General features: G+C 46.4%; 1 protein-coding gene across 4 annotated transcripts in view; it reads left to right on the top strand.

The window, feature by feature from the left end:
- Positions 1-12,823, top strand: part of Git (ARF GTPase-activating protein GIT1) — a 359,911-nt gene that overhangs the window by 53,038 nt on the left and 294,050 nt on the right. For 3 of the 4 annotated variants that reach the window (XM_077664585.1, XM_077664586.1, XM_077664587.1), the window contains exon 6: positions 5,262-5,392. The exons of the other annotated variant lie outside the window; for it this stretch is intronic. In XM_077664585.1, coding sequence (XP_077520711.1) covers positions 5,262-5,392 — 131 coding nt within the window. The remainder of the gene's footprint in view (positions 1-5,261; positions 5,393-12,823) is intronic. 4 annotated transcript variants of the gene reach the window in all.

The raw sequence follows: 12,823 nt of genomic DNA, 5'->3' as shown, positions 1-12,823 counted from the left end.
TATAAACTCTCTATAAAAACCAGTAAACCCAAGAAACGATTGTACTTCCTTCATAGTTCTTGGTGGTTAAGCTGCTTGGATTTTGTCCAGGATATCTTCCTTTGCAGCAACGTGACCCAGTCTAATGGTATGGCCCAGAAATGCCACAGCTTCAGACCCTATCTCGTATTTGGTTGGCTTAATTGTTAGGTTAGCCATCCGGATGTCAAATAGTCTTTCTAAAGTTTCCAAGGGCTCGAGCCACGAGTGAGTCACCACTAAGATGTCGTCGATATAATGTTCTACATTCTCAAGGCCTTGCAGCACCTTCCTCATTAGCTTTCTAAATACAGCTGCAAACCAAAGGCCACAAACTTGAAATGGTACAGCCCACTCCCGCAAGAGAACACAGTTTTTTTTTTTGACGACTCCTCCATGGGTATCTGCCCTTAGCTAGATCCAGCTTTGAATAGAACTTCTTGTTTGCAACTTTAGCGAAGACAACATCTGGTCTCAGAATAGGTTCGGTATCCGCTACCAAAACATGGCCGAAAGTCAACACACAGTCGGTTTGAACTGTCCGGTTTCTTCACAACCACTAGAGGAGCGTTGTACAGTGAATTTGATCTCTCAACCACGCTAAGCTCCAACATTTCTTTTACTTCCTTTTCCACTGTGTCTTGTACAGCAAGCGGTAATGGATACTGCTTGATGTTAACAGGTTGATCCGTAGAGAGTTGCGCTCTACAACTGATAACATTAGTGTGCCCGGGACGGTCTAAAAAAATGTCTTCATACCGCTGAAATAGTTCCTTTATCTCCAAGATCTTCTCCCCATCCAAGTCTGAATTTATGGTCACCTTCTCCCAGCCCATTGTGGGGAGATCGTCTACATCTTTCTCTTCATGAATCACACTGCATGCCATTCCCGCCCCACATCTTCGCTCTTCATATTTCTTGTGCATGTTTACGTGAAATAATTTCTTCTGGTTGTTAACCAGGAGTTCATAATCAACGTCATTCCTTTGTTGTGTCATTAAAAACGGCCCCTTCCACTGCGTCAGTAGCTTGTTGTGTTCAGTAGGAAGCAGTATTAACACCTGGTTGCGAGGCTTCAGTGACCGCGCTTTTGCGTTTTTGTCATATATCTTCGTATATCGCTCCTTAGCTTGCTCTAAGTTCTGATGCGTGATTTTTCAAGTCTCTTGGATCTTTCTCTCAACTCAAGCACGTAGCTGTACGTAATTTTTAAATCCTCTTCCAACTGTTTGCTGCTCCAAATCTCTTTGAGGATTGTGAAGCGACCACGCACTCTTCGTCCATACATTTCAAAGGGGAAAAAACCGAGGCTGTTCTGCGAAACTTCACAATACGTGAGTGCAGGCAAATACCTATCCCAGTCCTTTGGCTTTTCTTGGCACATCTTCCTCAGCATGGACTTGATGGTACCATTGAACCTTTTTTACCATACCATTCGCCATGGGATGATACAGTAAAGTGAGTAAGTGCTTAACAGCCAGCAGGCGATCGATCTCATTCATAACTTCAGACGTAAAGTTGGATACCCGATCACTAAGGATCTCATTTGGCACCCCATAATGCAAGAACATCTCAAGCAAAGCTTCTGCCGCCTGCACCGTATCAATCGTCTTCAAAGGCACCACATCTGGGAACCTCATTGCCATATCCATTAGAATGAGTATGTAACGATCTCCTTTATTGGACGCCCGTGTTATGGGTCCAAAAATGTCCACAGCTACTCTCGAAAATGCATGGTCAGCGATGGGCATGGTCCCCAAAGGTACTCGACCCACTCTTTCCTTCTGTATTGTTTGTTGGCAGATGTCGCATGACTTGACATATCGTTTAATTTCACTTTGAATCCCTGGTCAAAAGAATTCTTCCATTATCCTATATGCGGTGTTCTTCACACCCTGGTGTCCAGCTGAAATCGAGTCATGGCCCAAGCGTAACACCTCTGGTCTCAAATTGTTTGGAACTACTAACTGCGCGATTTCTCTTCCTGTATTAAAGACACATCGTCTATAAAATTAGGCATCTTAAAGCAGGAACTGATGGGTTGTGCGGTTCCCCTTTCTTTGCAGCACATTACCAACTCTGTTGAAGCAGTCACGCACCTCTCTTTGTTCTTTTGCAAGGAATATTGGTACACTCAACTGCTTCAACTGCATTTATGGTCCAGGTGTCGTCGATCTAGTTTGCACAGCCGAAGAGAGCTCCTTCATACGCCCTCTCCTTTCTTCCTGTTTAGCGTTTGATCCGGTTGGCCCTTGTCTGTCAAACAAAGGCTCACCACTGGCAACCTCTGTATCGTTTTCCCCTGTCCGTGCTGGCATCTTCCAGTTCACTTCGGTATCATCAACACTTCGTGTCCCAGCAAAATTTCCCATAATCAAGTCATACAGTGGGTCCTCTACGCACGTCGCTGATAGCCATCCTTTATAATATGAAGTCGACACCATGATCCTGGCCTCTGGGAACTGACGCACCGTGTTGTCGACAAGGACCACACTTGCTTCATGTCCCATGAATGCTGGATTTCGTACAGGACTCTTCCTCACTAAAACCAGATTAGTCGTCTCACTGGCCGTCTCACTGACGAGAGTGAAAGGCAAGGCGGCCATGATGTGCAGGGACTCAAAGTAGAACAGGTTGGCCAATGAGATTGTTAGCACCAGGAGCAATGCTCTCACTATATTTTTACTGCCAAAACGCACAAACCATCGGTGCCGTTTAGAACAGTAGTGAGTGAGAATGGTACGTGGCAGCATGTTTTGAGCAAATACCTGCAGAAGCATCTTAATTCTCTTCATAGTCATGATCCGTTTGCTATAAAAAGCTCAGTTGATGTTGTTAGCTTTCTTCAGGAAGAACCTTCCATTGGATATGCTTGCTCGATAGATGTGGAGGACCTGTATTACTCCGTGCCTTACGATGCGCTCTTTACCTCTGTAAAAGATTCCATAGAGTGTGCCGGTGCAGTTGGGTTCCAGAATGCCTCAGGCATGTCGGTAGCTAATTTTATGAGAATGCTAGAGTTTTACCTCACCATGACGTTTGTATCGTTTAACGACAGGTTTTATCGACAAAAGAAAGGGATCTGCATCGGATCTTGCGTAGCCCCGGTTCTTACTAACATATTTTTAGCTTATATTGACCGCGCCCTAGAACAAAGTTTAAACGGGAAGGGGATATCAAAAGTGTTTAGATATGTTGACGATTTTTTGATAGTTTTTAAAAAACTGAACGACGTGTCTTACACTGATGCTTTAAGCAATGCTTTAGAGATTTTTAAAGAGAACGGAAAGGGATTGGTTTTCACGCATGAGATGCCCTTGCAGCGTTGTATAAAATTTTTAGACCTAAGGCTTACCTTTGGAGAAGAACACGTATGTTGGCAGTATGCTCCTCGAGCTAAGAAGGAGCTGCTACCGTATGCATCGGCTCATTCAAAGACAGTGAAGCGCGCTATTGCTAATCTTTGCCTAGAATCGGTACTCGTGAAGTCGTGTCAGCATAATATGCAAGGGAGCTTTGATAAGCAAGTGGCTCGATTGGTGGGGGCCGGGTTCCCAAGCTCGGTTATCACAGGCGTGGCAGAGGGCCTCCTACAAAAAGTCAAGGGCGCCATGTTTAAGCGGCCTTCGGAGCGTAAGAAGCCAGCTGCGAGACCAGAAGTTGTGCCGTATGTGCACAGGGTCGCCCACAACGTAAAAAAAGGTGGCAAATAGGCATGGCGTGCCAGTCGTGTATTCGGCTCCACGGAAGCTTGCTCAGCTCTGCGCACGAGTAGCCAGCGATGGAAAGAGGAATGGTTGCAGCAAGAAACGTAGAAAACACTTTGTGAAGTGCTGCACCGGTGTGGTCTATGAGATACCACTGACCTGCGGGAAGGCCTATGTGGGCCAAACGGGCAGGTGCATCAATGACTGTGCAGCTGAGCATGCGCGCTCGCTCAAGGAAGCAGGAGGAGCGCGTCTACCCAAACACTGCGCAGAGTGCAAGGTGTGTCACCGAGCGGCGGAACATTCAGCGGGGGAAAATTGCAAACAATGTAAAAAGTCTGAACCACGACTTGATGAGGTAAAGATTCTGGGCAGGAGCGGTGATAGTAGGGCACGAGAGGTTTTAGAGGCGTACCATATCAGAAAAAGAGGAAAAGAGTGTGTCAGCGATACGTCTGTGAACCTTGCGAAAGCTGAGATTGTATATTTTGAACGGTTTTGTTGATTGCACATCAGATTTCTGTCCGCGGCGCATGCCTAGTTTTTTCTGTATATTTGCTCGCCTTTCAAGGAAGAAAGTTAGATGAAGTTAGCGCTCGTCCTACATCGTTCTTCTACTGTGTCTGTGTTTTTTCGGCGCTACTGTTTTTCTTTCTGGATTGATTGCCGAATATTGTCACACAAAAGTGTGTTTACGGTGTAGAATGGTAAGCGTTCTGTGTGCGTGCAAGGCTTTATTATAAAGCAGAGAGAAGGCTTCGGAGGGGAAACTCAAAACGCTGCACTTTATACATGACTAAACAACAAACAATACAGCGCACTACACATACACCATGATAACGCTACAGAAAACACCGCAGTCCTACAGCACTAATGTTCCTCACGCATAGACCACAAAGTCGCACTTATACAGTCTTGCTACCAAATGCTGGCGGTTCGCACGCTATCTCGGACGTGGAGTACGGACAAAAACTCAGGTGGTACCTTGTTTTTAAGAGACACCGCTGTTCTACGAGTGGAGCGTTGAGGAGGATTAGGTGAAAGTAGTCGGTGCTGCCACGTCACCTTAGCTGGTTGTTGGCGTTGGAGCGTCCTTGTACCAGTGACGAGGTCTGGGAGGTGGCAACAGCCGCTGGCTGAGTCGCCGTTCCGGAGGCGTTGACACAGGGCCCACGTTCCAAAGACTGTGTCGGCGTCGTGATCCACGGGACCGGGGCATCAGCTGGTGGGGACCACGCCTGATCAGTAGGCCTCATGATCGGACACCTCCTGCAGCGGCTGACGGCTGTGCCCAGTGTCTGCACCTGCAATGTTCCTCTTCCTGTCCAGGTTGCTACCCCTCCTTTTATATGCCCACTTCATATTCTTTCACTTCCGCCTTTTTTTCAGTTTCGTCATCGTCTTCTCCATCTCTTGCAAAAATACCACTGCACTCTCTTTTCTTCCCTCTTCTCTTTCTCTCAAGTGCCAATTAACGTGCCTTTCCATGGGTCCATTGTTTTACTCATCCCTCTTTTCTTTTTCGCTCGTGACAAGGACAAAGGCAGCACAGCCCTGCACGTCGCTGCCCGCAGTGGCCAGGCCTATCAGGTGGAGCTGCTGCTGGTGTATGGGGCCGACCCGACTGCCAGGGACTCCCGCGGACTCACACCTGCCGACTGTGCCAGGTCTGTGTCCCACTACTGCTCACGCAAAGGCTGCTTTTGGCATCCAGCCTAGACATGCACTGGGGGCTTCGTGGAGAAATGACCAGCAGTGCACAGCCACTTGTGGCGAAGCTCAGAAACTGAAACTACGCGGCCAGGCTATTTTGTGGCCTCTTCATAAAAGGAGACGTCAGTGATAAGGAACACTCGCAGACAATATGGATGCTGACTACCAGCTCATTTATTGAGCCAAGAAGGGACATTTTTTTATAGGTACAGCCATCACCCATGCTAATCTTTCACACGATCAAGCGATAAACCTGCTGCATCCGCGAATTGCGGTCTGTGCACACATTCTGTGCAACGCTACTGAGTGTTCTATGCGATGCCGGTTGCAACGCTCGCGTTTCGGGCCACGTCTCTGGGGGTATTCGGTGCGACCTCCTCCTGTGCCTGTAATAAGGCCGTGAAGGCTGTACTGGCTGACCTATGCATCAGACGTGTGTGTGCCCGCTGTCTTTGTCGACTGTAAATAAACCCGTTTCTGGAAGCCAATGTCTTCTCTGTGGATGGAACATATTTTCTAGGTGCAACCACCACCCATGCAGATCATCTGTCACGCGATCAAGCAATGAAGTTGAGCGTGTGACGGAATCCCATCTGGCCAGGAGCGTACATTTGAAAAATAAGACGCCGACCAGTGAAAAAAGGTTTTTTCTTGACGTTTCGGCTTCCACACGGAAGTCTTGTTCACAATCATTGTGAACAAGGCTTCTGTGTGGAAGCCTGAACGTCAAGAACGAACCTTTTTTCACTGGTTGGCGTCTCTTAATTTTCAAACGATCAAGCGATAAACCTATATTTTTCCATACAGTCATTGCTTATTAACAGCACACACCACAGTTCTAGACAGGAAAAAAAAAAGGTATAAAACCTTCCTGTAGCCTAGAATAAACAGCAAAGAGCCTGTGTCTGCATATGTAGAAGATGAGCTGGAATGGGAGATTATGTAAGCTTTTCCAATTTCCAAAGCGGGACACCCTCGGCTTCACTCTTTGATAGAGAGTTGTGATTTCTGGACAGACACGTGTAGTCTCTCTCTTTCTTATGGAAGGTGATCCCTGCCATGTTTTGAGTGTTTTTCATGCGTCTTGATTACAGTTTTACTGGGACTGCCTTTTTTCTTTTTTTACATAGCTTTATTATGAATGGATTTACCTGTTTTTTTGTTTCCGCCTTTATTGATACAGCCTGGCCAAGAGATATACGACTGTTCGTTGCTATACAGGCCGGTTTTATATTGTTTTGCTTTTTTTGTGTGTGTAGAACTGTGGTGTGTGCTGCTAATCAGCAATGACTGCACGGAAAAAAATGTAGGTTTATCGCTTGATCGTGTGACAGATGTTGTGCATGGGTGATGGCTGTACCTATATGTCCCTTCTTGGTTGAATAAATGAGTTGATAGTGAGCGCCCATCTTATCTGTAAGTATTCCTTATCGCTGTCCACATCTTCTCTCATGCTGTTTCTAATAGTTCAACGTGACTCAGACCAGAACATTAATTTGGATGAGTTGGTACGAGCATTTGTGTTGTCGTCACTTTGCCTACGTCCTTGTCCTTCCGGTGCCACAGCACTATGAATTCAGAACATTAATTTTTATGCTTTCCAACAGAGACCCTCCAGTCAATGTCACGCATGCCGTTTCGCGCACATAAGAGGTGCGAGTAGAGCTACAGTGCACTGTTTGCACAGTCGCTGGCCCAGCAGCTGCGACACCTCGACTCGCCCCTTCATGCAAAATTCTGCTAGTGGGCATGTCATAGTTGACCAAAGCTAGGTGGTGTAATTAACGCTAGAAGAGTCATGGAGGTGACAGAGCAAGTGTCACGGTATAGGCTTTAGGTATGTAGTGCATTATGGAATGATGAAATAAGCAAGCAAAAAATAAACTCGCTTTTGCGTTGTGATTGTACCAATTAGGTGGTCGGCCGTCTTGTTTATGCGGGCGAGATTAGCCTTACCTGTCATCAGGTTCCAGGTGTGGGAAAGCCCACTTGTGGAATTTGACACAATGTCCAAGTCTAGCATTGTCCGAATGTGATCGGTCCAAGCGATAAACGATGCAGAAGGAAGTAGAGAAGATGCCTTTGACTGTTTTCCTGAAACTTTAAACTCAATCTTGGGATAATTTGCCAGAATATTGTGGTTTTGCCACAGCCAAATTTGTGCTGTTGTATTGCTGAAAAATGCTGTTTGGAAATTCCCAGTTATCAGTTTCTGGTGTCGAGTATGAACCGGATATGAAACATATTTGCATGCCCGTGCAGTAAAAACAACTGCCAGACATTGACGGCTGCAGTTCCCGTGTTATTGTTCCTCCTCCGAGCCCCTTAATCCCTGGTGATTGAAGGGAGTTGGTGGACGGATAAAGATGGCCTGGACTATATCATTCATAAACTGTTCTTATCTGATCGAGTTGAAACCTAGTTTTGAACAGCAAGGACCAAGCAAAGTACGAAGCACTCACTATCAACCGAATTATTAGTAGGAAAGACTCATGCTTATAAACCCTTTAAGCCCAGCACATGCAGGCATACAAGGCATAAAAAAAAACATAGAAAGCAACCAAACAAGTCAAACCACATGCTTGCATTAACCTCATGAAGTTGCAATAGTTCCGTCAGGACAATCCAGCCTGATTGGGTTTAATGCCACTTAATGTGTGGCGACACACAGGGTGTGCAATGTGGTGATGAGATATGCTTCCGCTATTTCCTGGCATAGTTGATTTCTGTGCCTGTGGTCAACATCGATGCCCCCCTGCTCCGGTGAGCATATGGTATTAGCATTTTCTTTGCGGCAATGCTTGACAAGATTAGAACAAGTGGCCTCCAGCGCTGCTCGTGCTCTCTGAGACGAACTTTGGCACACCTTCCCATAATCAGAATCGTCTTTTCTTGGGCTAGTTGGTTTTTCATGCTGTAGGTGTTTGCAGCGCACACGAAACACGGACGGACAGAAAAGGGAACGAAACACAGCGCTGACTTTCAACTGAGCTTTATTGGAAAAATAAGCGACTTTTATACAAAAATTTTTAACATGTGACTCGGAAGATGTCAAAACGTCCTACTACATGTGCCATCTAAAATCACTGATACTCTAGATAAAAAACCCTGAAAAAACATGAATGGAAAACACTGAAAGACACATGCCGCCTAAACCACCTAAAGGGTGTCATGATCAACAACAGCGAAGGAACAACATTCGAAAAAACTACCAAAAAACTATGATACCAAAATGCAAAAGCAGGGTGAAGCTGTATATGAGCTCTCGTTGTCACAAAAAAAAGAAAAGAAAAAAAGAAAATATATTGACAAAAAAACGGCTGAAACGGTATAAAAACACATTAACTAAAACAGCATAAGACCCATTATTTAAAGAGTATTGAAATTTACAGGTGCGCGCCTGTGGCGTGCAAGAATCCAAGTTCTTTATCCAGGAGTACTAAGGACACAGCGCTGACGCACATGTCCCCTTTCTGTTGGATGGCTTTTGCCTCGATAATCTCCCTCGTGGTCTGATCGCTGCTTCTACCTAAAATCGTAGTGTCCTGGAACCGTGGTATGCACTTATTGCATTCGCTGCAGTGTACAGCGAGATTTCCTTCTCGTATGTTTCTCTTGCGCAGATTGTCATAATTATTGTTGTGTTCTCGGAGTCGGTCGTTAAGGCATCGGCCCGATTGTCCTATATAGACTTTCCCGCAGCTTAACGGAATCTGATACACCACACCCTTGGTACAAGGTACAAACGGAGACCGGTGTTTTTTGGAGCACTGCACACGTGGTGTACTACACGTCTGAGTAAGCTTGCAAAGCTTTGACAGCTTTTCCGGGGCTGCAAACAATACTCTCAACTTCACTTTTTTGCCTATTCGTTTCAAATTGTGGGAGATGCTGTGCAAATAGGGTACTACAACCAGGTTTCGTTTTTGTTGACTCTCAGCCGAAGCTTTCATACTTCCCTTGCTTTTACTCTTCACTTCCCTGTAGATTCTTTCAGCCACCGAGATGATGATCTGCTCCGAATAACCACTTTCTTTCAACCTTGCAGTCTCTTGATAAAAACTGCGCTCCATGGTATGTGGACAGGATTTTTGCAAAGCATTTGTCAAACACAGGTTAATAATGGAACGTTTTACTAGTTTAGAATGTGCCGAGTTGAACGGTAGGACACTTTTTTTGCCTCATGGATCGTATGTCCAGCAGATATGATCTCTCGTACACGTGATACTTAAATCTAGGAACCGGATGGTGTCGTTAGTCGGCAGCTCATGCGTTAACTCGAGTGGCTCGAACAATCTCTGAAAGACTAACAATGCTTGCGTTACATCTGCCTGGAAAGAATCATTGCTATCATCAAAAATAATTAAATAATCATCTACATATCTAAACACCTTTTACGGCCTAAAAAAATGTCACTGAGGATGGGTGCCAAGCAGGAACCTATGCATACACCTTGTTTTTGCAAATATATTTCGTTATTCCAAGTTACGTAAGTGGATCCAAGGTAGAAAGTAAGCATTTCTAAAAACGACTTGACACTCATCCCAACTGCATTCTGGAAAGCTACAGAGCCAAATTTGTCGATGCTATTTTCAAGGTATGAAAGTAACTCCTTCTGCGGAAGAGAGTAATACAAGTCCTTAATATCTATAGAACATGCTTGCAAGTTCTTGTGATTCTGGCCTTCCAGAAACCCTATGACATCTACCGAGCTTTTAATCTGGAAAGGATCATCAAAAGGGATGGTCTTCAGCTTGTCTTGCAGGAATTGGGAAATTGCTTTCTGTCATGAACCTGTTTCTGACACGATTACTCTGAAAGGGCAACCGAGCTTGTGCGTCTTAGCGGAAAACATGAAATGAAGGCTATTGATTTCGGAGCTGTCAATGCTTCGGCCTAAACGGGTCAGGTTCAGCCTCTCACACAATGTTTTGGCTGTTTGTTTCAATTTTGGTAAGCGTACCTTAGAATCTTCACGGAACACTCCTCTGATGGCGTCAAGGGCTTTCAGTCCGAACATTTCCCTGGAGCACACAACAAGGCCACCTTCTTTATCCTCCGGAAGAACACGCAGCTGGTTCTCGCATAAGAAGGATGTCACCTGCCGCACAGGTAGATGTTTTCTTGTCGAATCCCGACGAAGAAGCACGTCCACTCCTTCCGAAACGCATCTGCTCCGTTCACTGTCTGGTGCCTTCCTCACGACCTGATGGACCATGGCAAGCAACTCCGGTGCCGTCTTCCGAGGTTCTACGGCGAACTTGGGGCCCAATGCCAGGACATTCTTCACGTGCTCAGGTAGATGGACATCTCCAATAGTAGTGACGTCCCTTCGAACCGTGCGAGGCTTCTCCGGGGCTGTGTTCCGAAGATACTGCAACGCTTGCTGCCACATGAACTCTGTCGTTTGTGAGGCGATGCGAAGGTATGCCTGGAAATCCCTGTCGGCTTGACGTTCTGGTGTGGTGGTGCGTAGCAACACATACAGGTCATTTTTGTAGATCCTTGCTTGTCTTCGCCACTCGGAGCGAAGTATCTTCATGAGGCGTATCCCATGGCTTGACGAGGGGGCGAACCCTCCTAGAATCGCCTTAACGTCATCCGGGAGGAACTTGTGCCTGAGGCAGAACGAAAGAGATCGTGATTTGTAGATGGCGACGGCAGCGAGACTAACCAAGACAGAAGGATGGGAAAGAGAAGAGACAGAGCCCGATGTACTTGAAATATAGGTCAGAATCGTCTTTTCTTGGGCTAGTTGGTTTTTTATGCTGTAGGTGGTAGCGAGGGTGGTAGTTTGTACACAACCCCTCTGTAGCACAGACACATCTGTTGGCGTGTTTGATAGTGCACCTTCAGAAGGCTAAATGTTCCTGTTTGTTGGGCTTCTTTCTGTCTTGAACGCTTTTCTGCAGTAACCCAGTAATGTTAACCACCCTTATTGCGGTTTCCTTGTGCCGAGCACTGCTGGGAATTTTGTCATCTGAATGGTGGAGGCAGACCCGCCTGTGGAACTGATGGAGGTCATGGTGGTCTGGCAGACTGGATAAAGACGGTCTGGAAGACTGCCGTTGCCAAACCCAGCAAGAGGGACAACACAGCTGTTGGTTCTGGAAGAGCGGTTGGATCCCACATTGGAAGTGGGGCCAAAGTTTTGCCTAGAGCCAACAATGGAAGCCCCTGGCTCACCACATCTCAAGTCTAGCTCCAAAAGCTGACAAGCACCTCTGCACTCTTGACTGTGCAAAAGTTGTGATAGGCACAGCAGATGGGGCCAGGCCACTCTGAGACCTTTGGTTGATTACCTGTCTTCCAGACAAACCAGGGTTTTTCGGTGTGGTTCCGAGAAGTGGAAGTGAACAAAGCCTTGACCTCACTCTATTGAGTGAATGCAGTCTGAGGGGTGCAGGTGACTGATGGGTTCCAGCTGGAGCGGTTTTTCACTGCTGAATCACACAAGCCAGCAGGTATTCCGTTCTGTGCCATCGTCTTCTAACGTCTGATGTGGCAGCAGGGGGTTTCTGGATTTTTTCAGAAACAACTCGTCTCTCACGATTGGGGACCCTGTCCTGATCCCATGTTTGAGTAGCATTGTTGATTACCTCATGCAAAAAATATCCAGGCACCTTCTCCGTGCTGAGCATCGATGTCTCTACTCGCTGCCATATGACAGCCTGATGAGGGCAGTGAAACAGTGCATAACCGAGGCCAACGACGAGGCTGCGTTTGTGAATTCCAATGGTGTCTCCGTTGACGGTTTTCTTGAGGGTTGAGGGTTGCCCCACCTGTTAGTGAAACATTTCTTGGCAGACGACTTCCTGGTTTTCACTGGGGAAGGCAGTGACATGAGAACATCAGCAGACCTGCTGAAGCTTTTCAAAGAAAATGCCCAAGAGTCAGCAAATCCAGTTTCTGGGCTTTCTCTGAATGAAGTTGTGCTGAAAATTCTGGTCACTCGAGGCTTGCTGAGGATGGCATGGATCGTCACTGAAGAAGTCTTGCCCACACCTTGTTAAAGACAGCTTCTACACACAGGTTGCAAGGCTTAAGGAGTCTGGCGGAAAGGCTCCTGGTGTGGATGAAAGAGGGTTGGTTGCACAAAGGCCTGAGAAGGTTCCGGTAACAAAAGGAGGAAGATCGCTCCTATCCTGTATCTCTCATCGTCTCAAGAAAGTTGCGGCCAGGTTTTCACAGCTGAGCACAGGGTCGGTAAGATACATGCCGCAGTCGGGAAGAAGCTGGATGAGTCAATGCAGGAAGGTCAAACACACCAGCAGATACGTGCCGTGTAACGCAGGGTTGTGTACAAAGTACCGCTCTCGTGTTGAATAGTTTACTTTGGGCAGATGGGAAGGTGGTTCTCTCGCAGAACACGAACGGTCGCTGAA

This window comes from Amblyomma americanum, chromosome 5 (genome assembly GCF_052857255.1).
Source record: "Amblyomma americanum isolate KBUSLIRL-KWMA chromosome 5, ASM5285725v1, whole genome shotgun sequence".
Taxonomy (NCBI): Eukaryota; Metazoa; Arthropoda; class Arachnida; order Ixodida; family Ixodidae; genus Amblyomma; species Amblyomma americanum.
This window is presented reverse-complemented; position numbering and strand designations above follow the sequence as displayed.